This window comes from Protopterus annectens, chromosome 13.part0 (genome assembly GCF_019279795.1).
Source record: "Protopterus annectens isolate FY-2018-M chromosome 13.part0, PAN1.0, whole genome shotgun sequence".
Lineage (NCBI taxonomy): Eukaryota > Metazoa > Chordata > Ceratodontiformes > Protopteridae > Protopterus > Protopterus annectens.
Genome location: NC_056747.1, coordinates 88429043 through 88447378, shown reverse-complemented (window position 1 = coordinate 88447378; position 18336 = coordinate 88429043). Strand labels below are relative to the sequence as shown.

The following is an 18336-nucleotide window of genomic DNA, read 5'->3' as shown; positions in this document are numbered from 1 at the left end:
AACACTTTCTGCAAACATGATTTCAAGCTTTTTTTTTTCTTGGACCCCACACCCACACCCCCTTAACTTGTATGTAAAATCTCCGCGGTTGCACAGCAGTAAAAAAAAAATGCACCACTGCCTGTTTGCTGATAGCATAATCCTTCATATGTTCATGTTCTCTCTTGCATTAAGGACTGATAGTTATTCTACTGCCGTCCAGCGAAGCATGGTTTTGTGGATAAATCTTCTGGTTCCCAGATTTTTTTCAGGACCAATGAGTAGACTCTGGTGAAGTCTGCCAAAATGATGAGTACTTCAAAGAATAAGTAGCGAGTGTGTTGTAATACTTGTCAGGTAAGTAGTGAGTATCTTATAATACTTAGCAGGGTAGTGCGACGTGGTACCTTTGCACTTGGTGTACTTCGTTTTTATTTTTTCCCCCGATTTTCAGGACAGCTAGTTATGGTGTTTCATCCCCTTCCTTTTTTTCAACAGACTGTTGATGGACGACAGATCCATGTAGACCAGGCAGGAAAGTCTTCAGGCAACAGAAACCGTGGTTTTGGCAGGGGTGGACAGTCAGGACGTGGCTTCCGTGGAGGTCGAGGAAGAGGTGGGTATTTTTTTTTTTTTTTTTTTAATTCCGTTACTTTGTAATGGTTTTGATTTGTAATTGGCTGTTAGATTCCTCAGCTGTGAACTTGGTTTAGTCTAATTTCTCCCCACATGAGGACAGCAGCTGTGGATAAATGCTGCTCACTTGAGCTTGGATTCATGAGCACGGACTGAAAATGCATAGTGTTGATATGTGCAGGAAGCCACGTAACATAGTCCTGCACAATTCATAAAAGACATCTAAAACCAGGGGTTATCTGCATACAAAAGTATTTACATACACCAGAGCGTACCTGGAACAGACAAGGTCTAGAGTAGGTGTGAAAATGAATTTTCTTACCTTCTTTCACGACTCACATATGTATGAGACTCCAGACTGTATATAGTGAAGTCTAAAGTTTAGTGGGTTGAGGTTGTAGAGAAACAGATCAAAGCTTGCACCCAGTGGTCCCAGAAGTGCAAAGCTGTGCTTGGTGGAACACCACTGAGCATCAGCATACAGAAGTGGAGGCTTGCAGAAGGTACATCATTTTGTTACCTGTGAAATATTGGAGCCTCCAGTACACACCCTGCCCTTCTTCACCTAAACACTGGGATGCCCCACACACTGGCACACCATAGCTCCTGCAAGTGAGAGGTCATACATTAGCATACTGCTGAAATTAAGGAATCTGGTAATTAGTCCTGTTCCACATACCTGGCAGCTGAGGCAAATAACTTCTGTGAAACACATTTGTGTGTTTAAAGAGCAGAGGAATTTATTGGTGTACCTATGTTGCTTTATGATTTGCAACAAGCTAAGTGCAGGATAAATACAGGAAACAATAAAGAAAGTATCTGTCCTTTGTCTGTAATGCCTGTCAAAGGTCTTATCTGTACAAAGGTTTTCCACTAAATATACAATAAGTTGTCAATCTCGCCTTCATTCTTCTGGATGGGTTCGGTGCCGATCCTCTGCTCCGACTCGGCTAATACTAAAGCTCGAGAGTTAATTCCACCGGCTCGAGGCTCCCCTATATCCCACAATGCTAGGCGGTAACTACCCAGATCTCGTTTGCCGCTTAGCTGCGAGGTGCTTTCTTCTACCGGCTCTGGCAGGTTAGTGAGTTTTTCTAGTCAGAAACTTCAATTTTCTACCCCTATCCTTTCTATTTAGTTTAGTTTTTAATACAGAGTATCCCTTTAGTTTAAATCGGGTCTCCCTTGTTTTTTATCCCCTTTTTATTCCCTTTTAACTTCTAAGCCTTTGGCCCGCTCTCCTTTTTCCCCTGTCTTTTTAGTGTGTGTGTTGTGTCTGTGTCCTTTAATATACAGTCTCTTTTAGGATGTCTAAAGACTCCAAGGTCTCAGGCTTCAAGAAGTGTGACTCGTGCTGTCAGAAAATGTCTCTGACAGACGGTCACACTTCTTGTGTCTATTGCCTGGGACCTTTGCACCTGCAGGACTCCTGTGCTGTTTGCCATGCATTCAGCCCTAGAGTCCTGCAGGAACGCAAAAATAAACTTATTCTTCGAGGCTTGTTAAAGCCTGAAGGCCCCTTGACCTAATCTGCGTCGGGGAAGCCTTCAAAGACTTCCAGGCCGTCGGCTCCAGCTTCAGAGCCGTCTGCTGGGACCATCAAGGCTGCTTCGACATCGTCTCCGGCTGGAGTCGATGTTTCGAAGTCTCAAACCGTTACCTCGGCTCCGGCCGGAGCCGAGGTTGCTAAGACTCAGTCGGCTCCGATAGTCTTATCGGAGCCACCTTCAAAGAAGAGGTCGAGGTCCCCTTCCATCGGCTCCATCCACTCGGCTCCGGGATCCCCTCTTCTGTCGGAGCGGAGCCATAGGTCCCATTCCCCTCGGTCCTCCAGGCTGTTCGACCATGACTTACAAAGGGTGGTGAGTAGACTTTTCAAGTCTGAGGCACTGGCCCAAATGCTGCATAGTCCTACTCAACAGTTAGCGGCTATTCCCATCCTTGCTTCTATTCCTCCTCCGACTCTTCTGAGTTCGGAGCCGGGGCTCGTTGGAGCCGTGGCTGTCGGTGAGTCGGAGCCGATACCTTCCCTTTCGGCTCTGTCGTCTGCTCCGATTTCCTCCTTGGAGGGATCTCTGCGCTGAGCTTCCCTCGTCGGCTCCGAGGGGGCGAGTGGCATCGGACCCTTGTCCGACCCCATTCTCCCTCTCGGAGCGTCGGCGCTGGTGAGTTCGGCTCCGACATCGGCCTCGGAGCCGTCCCTGTCGGTGCCGGGGGGGGTCCTTGTCTCCTCGAAGCGGGGACCTTCAGCCGTGGCTGAACGGGGTGCCTTCGAGGTCATGCGGAGCGTGTTAGACCTCGCGTCTACCCCACAGTCGGCTCCGTCAGCTCCTCCCTTTTCAGTGCCTGCGGTGGTTTCTACCCACCCCCTCGTAACAGACCGTAGAGAGCCAGCTCCTCAGGTTTCCCCATTGGGAATATCCTCTTCTTCCGAGGCTTCTCCTGATGCGGTAGGAGAACCCCCTCGGAAAAGACAGTGCAAGAGGAAGCACATTGACTCCCCTGAGTCTATCACCTCTGACACCGACTTGGAGGAATCTGAAAGTTCCCCTCGGTCCCCCTCTGAGGATGTCTCTTTTGCTGACATCCTTGAAATCCTTAAACAGAGGGGGAACTGTCCCGCCCTTAACCCTTCAGAGGACGAGTCGGTCTGCCTTGAGGCGTTTGGCTCTCGCCCTTCCACCTCCTGGGTGTCTCCTCCCTTTGACCCCCCTCATGGAAGTGGTAGCAAGGAAGGGTTGGACGGCCCCCGATTTGGTGGAACCCACCCCAAGGAGGCCGTCAAAATTTATTACTGCCCCAAAAGAGAAACAGTTCTTATCCAAAGGTGTCTCTGTTGATGCCATGGTGGTGGCCGCAGCCACTAAGAAGGAATTAGCCGATCCTTCGGTACCTGTCCATCCTCCTAATAAGGAGTCTAGGACCATGGAGAGGTATGGTAAGCGGATGTTTTCCTCAGCGACCTTTGCCATGCGGTCGCTGAACTACTTGTGTCACTTCACCCATCTCCAGAGGGATTTACTCAAGGATATGGGTGAAGCTATGCAGGATCCAACAGCTGAGGGGTTCCAAGACAAAATGAACTCCCAGTTGGCAACCCTGAATTCGATTGTCAACTCCTCCATGCGGCTTATCTCATATGCGGCTGATGGAGCGAGTAGGGCCGCAGGCACAGGTGTAGCTTTACGACGCCACGTCTGGATGCGGCTTTGCAATTTTGCAGACGCTTTCAAGGCGTCCTTCACCAATTCCCCCTTTGATGGCACAACGTTGTTTGGACCTCAGGTGAAGAATACATTGACTGGGTGCGAGCAGGAAGGTAAGACTCTCTCTGCCGTGGGAGTCCGTTTTTCTACCCCTTCCAGACCTTATCCCAAAGGTCAGAGGGGGGGGGGGATGTGGTTCCGCAAACCACAAGGAGTCTCATCTGACGCACAAAGTCGATTCCCCTCTAGAGGCAGAGGGGGGAACAACAATAGACGCCCTAGGGGCAGAGGTGGTCCGCAAAACCAGGGTAGCAGAGAAACTTTCTCTGATAAACCCTTTCAGCATCCCTGAGGAGCTGCCCGGCTGTCCACCTTCGGAGGCAGTCAGGGGAAGATTATCACTGTACCCAAAAGCCTGGCTTTCCCTCACTCAAGACAAATGGGTACAGTCGATCATATCCGAAGGTTACAAAATCCCCTTTATTCACATCCCATCCCAACCCAAAGGATCCCTTCCAGATGTTCCACCCAGTCTAAGGGAACAAGCAGCGTTAGAAATATCAAAGCTGCTGTCAAAAAGAGCTATCCAACCAGTCCCAGCAGACCAGCAAGGATCCGGAATCTACTCCAAATTCTTTTTGGTACCAAAAAAAATAGGGGACTGGAGACCAATACTGGATCTCAGCAAGCTAAACAAGTATGTGAAGAAAACAAAATTCAGGATGGTCGCGCTACAGTCCATTCTACCCTTCTTGGGTCAGGATAATTGGATGTGCTCGATAGACCTTCAGGATACGTACTACCATATCAAAATGCACAGACGCTCCAGAAGGTTTCTCCGCTTCAGGCTGGGAGCCAGTCACTACCAGTTCAGAGCCCTGCCCTTTGGTCTCACTACAGCCCCCCGAGTGTTCACCAAATGTATGGCAGTGGTCGCTGCTCACTTGAGACGTCAAAGATTCCAGGTGTTTCCATATTTGGACGACTGGCTCCTTACCGCCACCACCAGGCGTCAACTTCTTCTATCCAGAGACTTCACCATCCAAAATTGCCAAGCTCTAGGCATTTCAATAAATTTCGAAAAATCTGCCTTGTCGCCTTGTCAATCTATTACCTTTATAGGCGCCACCTTAGACACAGTTCATCTTTCTGCCAGACTAACAGAGCAAAGAGTATCAGATATCCGCAAACAACTTTACCTTCTACTTCAGTGCAACAAGATCAAAGCCAGGGTAGTCTTGAAGGTATTAGGACTCATGGCAGCTACTATTACACTCCTCCCCTTAGCTCGTTTTCACATGCGGATCCTCCAGTGGATGCTGTTTTCTCAATGGTCCTTTCAACAGCTCCCGATGTCTCACATCATCCTGCTAACCCAATCATGCAAGAATCACCTGTCTTAGTGGATCACATCACCTCAAGTTCTCCAGGGCAGAGCCTTCATGCCTCCCCCCCAATCACCACAGTGACGATGGACGCCTCCCTGATCGGGTGGGGGGACATTATCAGGGCAGGACAGTTCAGGGCACGTGGCAATATTTCGAGTGCCACCTGCACATAAATGTCTTAGAGATGAGAGCAGTGCTTTTAGCGTTGCAAGCCCTTCAGGCCTCTCTTCCCACAGGGACTATTGCAATTCAGACGGACAACATGTCCGTAGTGTGGTACATCAACAAACAGGGCGGAACCAAGTCCTACCCCTTATGTCGAGAGGCGCTCAGACTTTGGCAGTGGGGGATTTCTTCTCAGCATTTTCTGATAGCAACGCACATTCCTGGGAAGTCCAACGTGATTGCGGACAAGTTGAGCAGGGCTATTCTCATGCCTCATGAGTGGTCTCTAAAAAAATCAGTGCTGGAAAAAAATCTTTCGAAGATGGGGCTGGCCTTGCTGCAATCTTTTTGCTACTCCCCAAAACAGCAAGTGTCACGGCTTCTTCACCCTCTTCCCTTTACCAGGCCAACCCACCAGAGACGCTCTAGTCCACGATTGGCCCCGGGGACTTCTGTATGCTTTCCCCCCATTCTACTGATCTCTCAATTAATTCAGAAAGCTATCACCTTGAGAGTCACCATGATCCTCATTGCCCCTTACTGGCCTCGACAGATATGGTTTCCGTTCCTCCATCATTACCTCTTGGAGCAGCCTTGGCATCTGGACCCAGTGCCAGATCTTTTGACCCACCAGTCCGGCCCACTGCACCAGTCCCTCCAATCTCTCAACCTCACAGCGTGGTTTCTCTGATTCCTACCCTAGCCAGGCTTCCCTTAATCTATCATTCGGTCCGTAACATCCTGATAGACTCTCACAAGTCTTCTACCAGAAGGATTTACAATAGTAAGTGGAAGCGTTTTTCCTTCTGGGCAGCATCAAAAAATATAGACCCCTTCACTGCACCTATCCAGTCTATCCTAGACTTCCTGGCAGAGCTCTTTCATTTAGGCTTTTCCTCATCTACCATTAGAGTACAACTAGCTGCTATATCTAACTTTCATGTAGGTGTTTCGGACTCCAGTATCATGTCCCATAAACTCTGCAAAGCCTTTCTAAGAGGTGTCTTTTTTCTCAAGCCCCCAATCAAAGATCCCCCACCTCAGTGGGACTTGATTCTCCCCCCCTTCGAACCTGCGGCTTCATGCCCTCTTAAGTTGCTCTCATGGAAAACACTTTTTCTAGTAGCCATAACATCAGCTAGAAGGGTATCTGAACTTCATGCTCTTTGCAGTCGTCCTCCTTCCTTAGTTTTCCATAAAGACAGGGTGTCCCTCCAGACTAATCCGTCCTTCTTGCCTAAAGTTTCCTCTGAGGCAAACCTAAACCAGACGATTGATCTCCCTGTCTTCTTCCCTGATTATTCCAACAGGTCGGAACAAAAGTTACATTTTCTAGATGTTCATCGCCAACTTCGATATTATTTAGACAGGACTAAACAGTTCAGGAAATCTGACCAGCTCTTCCTGTCTTATGCGGAAGGGAAATTGGGCCTTCCATTTACTAAAGTGTCCCTTTCAAGATGGCTTACCTCTATAATTACCTTCATCTATGAAATCAGACATCAAAAACTGCCTTCAAGACCTAGAGCTCATTCAGCTAGGGCATTAGCTACATCTGTAGCTTTTCAGGACAGGATACCAATAGATTCCATTTGTGCAGCAGCCCCATGGGCTTCTCCTCATACTTTTATCTCGCATTACAAATTGGATATGGCCTCCAGAAACCGTGCCAACTTTGGTTCCACTGTTCTCAAGAGTCTGTTCCAATAAGCCACCCGGGGTAAGGTGCTAGGGTCGCGGTCCCATCCAGCAAGAATGAAGGCGAGATTGACAACTTAACATTGAGAAGTTATGTACCTACCATAACGTTCCATGTTAGTTGTCTTCTTCTCGCCTTCTTTCTTGCGTCCCACCCTCCTTCCCCCTAGCCTGGACAGACCGATAGGAATTTTTGGGATCTTCCATTGGGGTTTTCCTTCCCACATGTTACCACCTCTATTCTCCCTTTTATGTTTGTGGTAGCTTACATACAGGTTTATATAGAGGTGGGTTCTTTTTCTCTCTTCTCCATACTATGGAGACCAGAACTGCTTGGTTTTAGCTATCAAACGACATCTGAGTAGTTACCGCCTAGCATTGTGGGATATAGGGAAGCCTCGAGCCGGTGGAATTGGCCGAGTCGGAGCCGAGGATCGGCTCCGAACCCATCCAGCAAGAAAGAAGGCGAGAAGAAGACAACTAACATGGAACGTTATGGTAGGTACATAACTTCTCATTTTTATGTAGTGTACTTCAACAAAAGTTTTTATCTGTGACTGGAGTTTACAGTTTGTTGTTGTACACTTCTAAACAAACAGGCTAACTTTTCAAATGGACTTTGTATTTTACTGCAGCATATATTAAACAACTATAATATTTCTTTGATAAGTCATTAAAGATTACTGTAACCAGGTAGACTAACATTACTTTGACTTTGCTTGAATAGTTAAGTACACTTAGCAACACATTCAAACTCCATTCAGTTGCATCTCTTTCACATCTGCATGGTCTGTTATTATTGAATGTGAATATAAACATTTTGTTACCCTGGTTGTAACATCAGAATATCTATGGTATGATCCCAGTTAGTCTCATTAGGAGTAATGTATAATTTTCGACCATGGGATGGGTAAGGCTAGTCCCTCAGTGATGTAGATGTCATTCAGGAGGGTCTAGATGACAGCAATGATTGGTGCCAGAACCATGGCCTAAAACTAAATGTGAAAAAAAGCATCATCATACCCTTTGAGAAGTCAAATACCCTTGCAAATTGAAACATCAATATCATACTCCTAAGAGTAGACTGAGAGGTGAGAGATTTAGGTACACAGATAGCCTGAACTTTGACCACCATATGTCCACAGTGCTGAGGAAGTTCTTTTATATGGCACAAATTACAAGTAAAAGTATGACATCCAGATCCAAGGAAATTACAGTCATGCTGTATTCAGCCTCATTAGACCAATAATCTAGTACGATGCTCCATTTAGCATGTACTTGACTAGGCACTTACAACAGCTGGAGTGACCTCAGAGGTTCCTCACAAAGAAAATAGAGTGTAAACAACATGTACTATGTGGATAGACTAAAAGAGCCCTATCCCTTTACCCTGTCTTCTAACGACTATTAAGGGGTGACCTATGCCTGACCTGCAAGGCACTCACAAATCCAGCCCTGATGGAGTTGCTAAAGATCCAGTCAAACAGTGCAAGAGTCACCCAATCTAGGGATCTAAACTTGGTCAGCGACTCAAAACATGCTGGAGAGACAAAAAAGTGTCCCAGAGATTGCACCTTCTTTAGAACAGGCTTCCTATTCACATTAAGCAGAGACCTTCCCTGGCCCTCTTCAAACACAGTTTGGATCAATGGATGGGGAATCACAAATTCACACCTGGGGTAGTGCCTACGTCTGTTATGGACAGGGGCAGTCTGTAAGATGCTCAATGCACAGACACAAATCCATGCCATCCTCTTGTCCTTAGGGGCCATATGTTAGATAAACCGGGTTATATTGGCTAGGCGTGTAAGGACCCTTAAGCCGTTAGCCTAATCATTTCCTATGAATCTGTAACCAAATGGGATAGGTTATTTTGAGCACAAGAAAGGAAACTGGCTAGGCTTAAAATGGCACACAAAGGCAGCTAGTCTAGTGCTTACCTATGAACTTTCCAATGGCAGTTAGCATCTTGGTACATTTTCCCCATGTCCTGTGAACCAAGAAAGGTATTGGCATACTTAACCAAGTACTGGAAGAACAGCTGAGACCATTTAAAACCTGGTACAAGTGCCATTATTTGGATATGTCATTGTATGTTGCATTCCTTTATCTCCTTATTTCAAGTACTAATCAATTAAATCACACAGACATAAGTGTGAAACAAGGGCTGTGTGTGGTAACTCCACCTGTCTGTATGTGCTCTTACTCTGGGCAGTCCCGTTATTGAATGACGCTAGTGTCAAAAGTACATACAGACAAGGATTTGGATAAAGCCTGTATACCTTGGTGTGCAATGTTTACTGATATGGCAGCTTTATTTTAACCAGTGAAGTTGTTGTCTAATAAATAGTGACTGACAAACTGCAGCAAAAAAACACCAAAAACTACTAAAACAAATAAACGTGGTGTCTAATGAACGTGGTGTCTAATGAACGGCAGACCAAGAGAAACAAAAGTGTTTAGTTAAGCGCTTTTCGTTTGTCACAATGTGCAAACTTCCTCAGATAAAAGTAAATATACAACCAATGTTTTTGAAAAGGAACTATGTGAGTCAACACGACAAATCAGAATTCACAATGACGCAGTAAACCGGACCTTACCAGTGGAATTTGAGATAGTCATCTTAAAAAAACTAATACAACTAAAAGAATTAAAGCATAGAAAGCCCCAAATATATATATATATATATATATATATATATATATATATATATATATATATATATATATATGTATGTATATATACACATATATATACATATATATAGGAGCCCTTCATTTGTTTGAACTGTCAGATGTTCGAAACACATATGGCCTAAACCATATGAGCAAACGTTTGAAAGGCCGACAAATGATAGAGGAGATTCCGCTACAGTGTGGGGCTGGGAGATTTCCCTTTCCTGCACTGTAGTGCGATCTCGGAGTGAGAATATTTAAGTAGCAGGGGGGCTTGCCTCCCTGCATAACACAGGTGTACTGTGTTTACAGGTAGGTAAATGGTGCTATTTCAGGATGTCGGTCTTTCAGAATGTCGATCATATGGTGTCGGCCATATGAAAGTCGGCATTCTGAGCAGTCGGCATTCTGAAGTAGACAATATATATATATATATATATATATATATCTTAATAAAAAACAATGTTCATTTCTAAACCATAAATAAAAACATTTCCTCTACAAAAAATGTATAAAAAATAGGGAAAAAAGTTGAAGACAACTGACACTTATTTCAACATTACAGCACTTGTAAACCTAGTGAAGCATCCTCGTAGTTAGCTGGAGCTTATCACATACTAAGGAAATACATTTAGTGAGAATATGCATTTAGTAAGGAAACACATTTAGTATCCTAGGTACTAAACAATGAACATACTCCTTTTGTTTTTCTACATCAAAAGTATGTATAAAAAAGTGTAGGTTATCTCCCTAAGCTCTTAAGCTTAAGTAAACAAGCAGTCAAGCATGCGTCATTTATACCTGGCTGATTATAGGCATTCAGGTGTATTTGCCAGTACAGTTCCAACTCCTCAAGTTTCAGGGGACTTGGTCCACCTCTACCATGCAGGATAATTTGGTCAATCACCCTGAATTTGAAGCTATGGTCGCCTGCTGAAAGAATGTGTTTAGCTAATGCATTCCCAGTTTTATGTTTGTCAATAGCATATAGGCGTTCATAGACCCATTCCCGGAACTTACGCTCTGTCTTACCTATATTGCACATTTTTGACATTTTGCAAGGTAGATTTCTAATTTGGAATTGCAATTAAACTTATTGTTAGACCTGTAGACTATGCCATTGATTTCAAATGATCTTCCGATGTCCATGAATTTACAAAACCTACACATCCCACAACTAAACATACCGGGATGTTTTGAAGTATTAATTTTCTTAGCCAAAATCATCTTTAGAAGAGGCTGCAACTTGAAAAACTTATTGAAGGCTAAGAAAATGAATGCTTCAAAACATCCCGGTATGTTTAGTTGTGGGATGTGTAGGTTTTATAAATTCATAGACGTAGGAAGATCATTTGAAATCATTGCTATAGTCTACCGGTCTAACAGTAGATTTAATTGCAATTCCAAATTAGTCTGCCTTGCAAAATGTCAAAAATGTGCAGCATTTTATATAGGTAAGACAGAACATAAGTTCCAGGAATGGATCTATGAACACCTATATGGTATTGACAAACATAAAACTCAGAATGCATTAGCTAAACGCATTCTTTCAGCAGGCGACCATAGCTTCAAATTTAGGGTGATTGACCAAATCATCCTGGATGGTAGAGGTGTACCAAGTCCCCTGAAACTTGAAGAATTGGAACTGTACTGGCAAATACACCTGACTGCTTATAATCACCCAGGTATAAATGACGCATGTGCGATTGCTTGTTTACTTAAGCTTAAGAGCTTAGGGAGATAACCTACACTTTTCACACTTTTTTATACATTCTGATGTAGAAAAACAATAGGACTATGTTCATTGTTTAGTACCTAGGATGCTAAATGTATTTTCTCACTAAATGTATTTTCCCACTAAATGTATTTCCTTAGTATGTGATAAGCTCTAGCTAACTATGGGGATGCTTCACTAGGTTTACAAGTGCTGTAATGGTGAAATAAGTGTCAGCTGCCTTCAATTTTTTCTTTCTTTTTTATACATTTTTTTGTATAGGAAATGTTTTTATTTACGGTTTAGAAATGAACATTTTTTATTAGGTCTTGTATATATATTTGGGGCTTTGTATGCTTTAATTTTTTTTAGTTCCATGATGATTATCTCAAATTCCACTGGTAAGTGCGGGTTTACTGAGCCATTGTGAATTCTGATTTGTTGTGTTGGCTCACATGGTTCCTTTGGTTCCTTTAAAAAAAAACAGTTGTATATTTGATTTTACCTGAGGAAGTTTGCACATTGTAACAAACAAAAAGCGCTTAACTAAACACTTTGTTTCTCTTGGTCTGACGTTCATTAGACACCATGTTTATTTGTCTATAGAAGAAAAACTGGAACACAAACCAGCATCAACTGTTGAAATATCTTTTAATTCTGGTACCTCGGCCTTCGCCTTCTCATGGAATACATTTTACTAAACCAACAACACCCCTTTTATAACACATCTATGTCATTTGCATGCATAACTGATTCAACAAGGCTTGTTAAACCATATATCAAATTGCCTCAAGCATAATTCACTACACAACTTGTTTTACTTTAAAATTACTAACCACTTATACAATCTTTAATTTCTTATAATGAGCGAGAAGAAGTGTATCGACTATTTTTATAATATACATTTTTGTAATAAACATTTTTCTTCCATGCAATATGAAAGTTTTCATTAAATAACATTCAATTCACATTGTACACCTTGAACACCCCTTGACGCATGTAATAAATATTAAGCTTGAATACAAAATTTAAATGTGCAAATTATTTTCTATATTTCCAAGTTCAAACCATTAGGAAAGAGAGTCTTGTAGTTTAAAATAAATCTAGACTCCATTTCCAATAATTTATTATGAAAAACTGCTACAACACCTATACTCTTAGGCTTCCCTAAAACACAAAAAATAAACCCTTCAGGAACCCCCTTGTGCTCTTCACAAAAGTGCTTGGCCACTGGACTATCTAGCCTTTTGTGCCTAATGTCACCCAAATGCTCCAATATTCTTAACTTGACTTTTCTACTTGTTTGACCAATATACCATTTAGGTTTCTTACATCCACATCCAATAATGTAAACTACCCCCGTGGAATTGCAATCAAAACATTCCAAAGCCCTGTACAAAACATTGTTGATTTTTGTACCATCTAAACTTCTAACTTTGGAACATACTTTGCATCTCCTACATCTGAAGGTGCCTTTCCTAGTGTTGTCTTTATGTATTTTTCTAGTGTTTAATATTTCTTTTAAATTGGGATATCTGCCATATGAGAAAGTCACATTGGTTGGAAATAATTTCCCCACCTTCTCATCCCCGGTGACAATGGGCCATAATTTCAAAACTGTTTCTTTCATCTTACTTGAAAATTGTGAATATCTAGTAACAAAAAATATTCTATCTTTTTGACCTTCCTCTACAAAGTTCTGTGCAGTTGTGCATTTTAGACATCGAAAGAGGTTATTCCAAGGCCAACATCAGGTCAGCTAGAATTAAGGTAGAACAGGAAATGGGCTTAAGGAATTTTGAGAGGAGATGTCGAAAGGATACATGGGCACGCACAACTGCACAGAACCTTGTAGAGGAAGGTCAAAAAGATAGAATATTTTTTGTTACTAGATATTCACAATTTTCAAGTAAGATGAAAGAAACAGTTTTGAAATTATGGCCCATTGTCACCGGGGATGAGAAGGTGGGGAAATTATTTCCAACCAATGTGACTTTCTCATATGGCAGATATCCCAATTTAAAAGAAATATTAAACACTAGAAAAATACATAAAGACAACACTAGGAAAGGCACCTTCAGATGTAGGAGATGCAAAGTATGTTCCAAAGTTAGAAGTTTAGATGGTACAAAAATCAACAATGTTTTGTACAGGGCTTTGGAATGTTTTGATTGCAATTCCACGGGGGTAGTTTACATTATTGGATGTGGATGTAAGAAACCTAAATGGTATATTGGTCAAACAAGTAGAAAAGTCAAGTTACGAATATTGGAGCATTTGGGTGACATTAGGCACAAAAGGCTAGATAGTCCAGTGGCCAAGCACTTTTGTGAAGAGCACAAGGGGGTTCCTGAAGGGTTTATTTTTTGTGTTTTAGGGAAGCCTAAGAGTATAGGTGTTGTAGCAGTTTTTCATAATAAATTATTGGAAATGGAGTCTAGATTTATTTTAAACTACAAGACTCTCTTTCCTAATGGTTTGAACTTGGAAATATAGAAAATAATTTGCACATTTAAATTTTGTATTCAAGCTTAATATTTATTACATGCGTCAAGGGGTGTTCAAGGTGTACAATGTGAATTGAATGTTATTTAATGAAAACTTTCATATTGCATGGAAGAAAAATGTTTATTACAACAATGTATATTATAAAAACAGTCGATACACTTCTTCTCGCTCATTATAAGAAATTAAAGATTGTATAAGTGGTTAGTAATTTTAAAGTAAAACAAGTTGTGTAGTGAATCATGCTTGAGGCAATTTGATATATGGTTTAACAAGCCTTGTTGAATCAATTATGCATGCAAATGACATAGATGTGTTATAAAAGGGGTGTTGTTGGTTTAGTAAAATGTATTCCATGAGAAGGCGAAGGCCGAGGTACCAGAATTAAAAGATATTTCAACAGTTGATGCTGGTTTGTGTTCCAGTTTTTCTTCTATTTGCTGCATGTAAGAGTTCGTTATTTGTCTATAGACCCTGAAGAAACGTTATGCTTTTTTCAGGAAGTGGTATGGGATCATTTTAATGGAACATGTATATGAGAGATCCCATTCAACATTTGTTGAAAAAAATTTTTCAGCATACTTGCACCATTTCCATCGTGCTGTTTTGTATTGGCATTTGAGCTTGAGTGGAAAGGTTACTCTAGTGTATGCATTACACATACAGCACACAATACTAACCACTTAAATCTCTTTGGATTCACTCAACTTATAACCACTCCTACTAGAATCCACAAACCTAACAGGAAAGAATCTACTCTTGACTGGATCCTTATTAATAACCACCCTAGCAATTATACTCCAGGAACCCTTCCCGACAATATCAGTGACCATATGCTCACTTACATAATCAGACAAAAACTTCATATCCCAACTACTCATAATCTCAAAACTTCCCGCTCAAAAAAATTCTTTAACCCAGATAGTTTCCTTAACGAATTGCAAGCATGTAACTGGTCACCACTGACCCATCTTGAACTTGATGAGGCTGTGACCTACTTCAACACTAACTTTCTTCAAATACTAGACTACCACGCACCTTACCACTCCACTAGAATAAAAAACAAATCTGCCCCATGGCTTACTAAACAAACTAAGCAAAAAATGCTCCTTAGAAACAAAATATGGGCTAAATGGAGGGCTACCAAATGCCCATCTGATCACATCCTCTTTAAACAATTAAGAAATGCCACCAAGAAGGACACTCTTAGAAACAAAAAAGACTTCTACCTTCACCTCCAACAATCCACTCAACAAACTCCACAAAAATTTTGGTCAGGGATGAACAAACTTCTTCAACCAGGTCACTCTACTACTCCTGCCCCATTAGGTTTCAACCATAATAATTCCAACCTGATCCCTGATGCCTTTAATAACTACTTTACAGAAGCCATTCAATCCCTAGCCAACTCTCTTCCTCCACCTACTGCCTTCCCACCTAATACCTCCAAGACTTCACCTCCTACCTTTCATATACACCCTGTTCCTACATCTCTTATCTACAAGCTACTTAAAAAACTGAAACCTTGCACCCCTTCTTCTGACCATCTCCCATCTGAATACCTACAAATTGCCGCTAAAGCTATAGACTACCCCATATCTATCCTTATTAACAGAACTATCTCTGAAGGCAAAATCCCTACCATATGGAAAGTATCCCACATCATCCCTCTACATAAAGGTGGATCTTCTATAGAGCTTTCTAACTATAGACCTATTGCCTTACTCTCCCCATTAGCCAAGATAATGGAAAAAAGTATTCACAAACAACTACTCAACCACTTACTACAAAATAATCTACTAGCCAACTGCCAACATGGCTTTAGACCATTCCACAGCACAACAACTGCCCTTCTATCCTTCACTGACTCTATAAATAAAAATCGTAACATTAACTCCTTTTCCTCTGCGCTATTTATAGACCTGTCAAAAGCCTTTGATATGGTTAACCATAACTTACTTTTACATAAACTAAAGTATCATTCTCTTGATCCACTAGCATTACAATGGTTTAGTTGTTATCTTCTAAACAGACAGCAAGCAGTACTTTGGGACAACAAACTGTCTTCATTACTTCCAGTAAATATTGGAGTCCCACAAGGCTCTATCTTAGGTCCCCTTCTTTTTTCCATATTTATCAACGACCTCCATATGAACATACCTCAAGCCACCTGCATCCAATATGCAGATGACTCAACCTTAATCTGCACTGCTAAGAACATAGCCTCCCTCCAGTCCCTAACTCAAACTGTTTTCCAAAATGTAGAAAACTGGTTTATGCAAAATTGCCTCCTGCTTAATCCCAAAAAAACAAAACTACTGCTTTTTACTCCATCTCATAAATCACCCACTCCATTCTTCTCTATTACCTCTAACAATGCTACAAACATAACCCCTGATTTTACCACCCGCCTACTAGGTGTTACAATTGATAACCGTCTTAACTATGATGACCATATTAACTTCACCATAAAGACTGTTAACAAAAAACTTGGAACCCTCTATAGAATTAAACCCTTCCTTATCCCCTCAGCCAGGAAAACTATTGCCCAAACCCACCTCATTTCTACCCTTTTCTATGCCTCAGCTGTATATACAAACCTATCTAAAAATAATATCTCAAAACTTTTTACCTGTTATAATAGCATAGCTAGATTTATCACAAGCTCTCCATTTCAAACTCACTATTGCCTTAACCTTAAACAACTAGGATGGCTAGAATTGCAGAACCATATACTCTGTCAACAGTTACTTATCACTCAAAAGATCCTACACCACCCCAATAACACCCCTATCCTCACTAATCTGATTACACCATATAAAAACCTAGCTACACTACGTTCTGCTAATAAACTCCTGGTCTCATCAGTTAAATCTAACAACAAAGCTGGTGACTCACTTTTCTCAAACAGTATAGGTAAAAACTGGAATCAGCTCCCTCCTGAACCTTCTACTCTAGCTTCTACTTCTCTATTCAAAAAGCATATTAAAGAACATCTTAAAACTCAGTGGCTTTGTCCTTGTGCTAACCCAGACTGAAACTTTTCCCCTCCTGCTCATACCCCTTCCCCTCTCCCCTAACCTATACCTCCAATCTACTGATTTCTCTTTTTTTCTCATAGTAATAGGATAAATGTAAGGACCTGACTCTGTTTGCCCTTACCCAGCTTGTGCTTAGTGTACTTGTTTTTTTTTTACTTAGTTTAATCTTTTAACATAATGTCTTTAGTCAATTGTACCTCTGTACTGTTATTATACATGTCTTTGTTATATATTGTTAACTTTGTTAGTGTTCATGCTTGGAGCTTTTCTCCCCGGGCCTCTACTGAAAATGGACATTTATCCAGTTAGACTAGCCCGGTCAACAAATGTAAAATAAAATAATAAATAAATAAATAATCTACAACCTTGTAATAGCTCTCTTTTGTTAAAAGGGGTTGTTCATGATGTGGAGCCCCTGATAGATGGACATACACTGGTTTGGAAGGGCTTCTTTTTGAGTCCAGTATATTATAGACTTAAGAAGTACGTTTTTTTTTTGTAATAAAGTTTAGGACTGTTTGAAATTGATTTAATCACTACATATTAATTATTGCTATGTATAGGACGAAAATGCACCCTTCAAGCTTGTATGGTACTGGTGACTTAACAAGTTCATTAGCCATAATTTCATTATCTTGTACTGGGAGTGGTAATAATCTGCTTGTATGAAAGTGGTGGTGTATAAGACAGTTAAGAAATGTGGCTAACTGAGTCATAGTTAATTGAATACCCTGGTTGAATGATTTTGCACAGAATCCTCTCTCCACTTTAGGGAGAGGGGGACAGGGGATAACTTGTTGATATTTTTAAGTAACTAATTTGCTGTAAGAAGACTATTTAGTCTTCTCTGGCAGTCTCCGGATTTAGCAGTGTCAGAGTTAATTTTGTCAGTTTGACTGCTTTTTTTAAATGGTGGATAAGAATTGATGATTGATTTATTTTGATACAGTAAACCTACAGGTAACCTTTTAAATATCTTTTGATGATATAGGTGGTAGTGGAGGACGTTTCGAGTCCAGAAGTGGTGGATACGGTGGTGGAGGATATGGTGGGGGTGGCAGCAGTTCCAGGGGATATTATAGCAGAGACAGGTAAATATATTTTTTGTTCTGTTATTTTTGACTAATCTTTTTTATATAATAAAAATGCATCGTTATTTTTTTCTGTTGACATACAAAGCAATAGGGAAGTGCAGACAGTCCTTGCATTTATAGAAAATAAGTTATCTGCAATATGGCTCTTAACAGTGGAACATTAGAGGTTAATTGTCAAAACGGTCTATGGTCTTTGTTGCTTGAAACTTTTACAACTGACCTCCCTGCTTCTTGT

General features: G+C 41.4%; 1 protein-coding gene across 3 annotated transcripts in view; it reads left to right on the top strand.

The window, feature by feature from the left end:
* The window catches only part of LOC122817602 (cold-inducible RNA-binding protein B-like), a 936366-nt gene that overhangs the window by 650031 nt on the left and 267999 nt on the right, over nucleotides 1-18336 (top strand). For 2 of the 3 annotated variants that reach the window (XM_044090640.1, XM_044090641.1), the window contains exons 4-5: nucleotides 478-595; nucleotides 17999-18098. In XM_044090640.1, coding sequence (XP_043946575.1) covers nucleotides 478-595; nucleotides 17999-18098 — 218 coding nt within the window. The remainder of the gene's footprint in view (nucleotides 1-477; nucleotides 596-17998; nucleotides 18099-18336) is intronic. The other variant, XM_044090642.1, reaches the window with a different exon arrangement.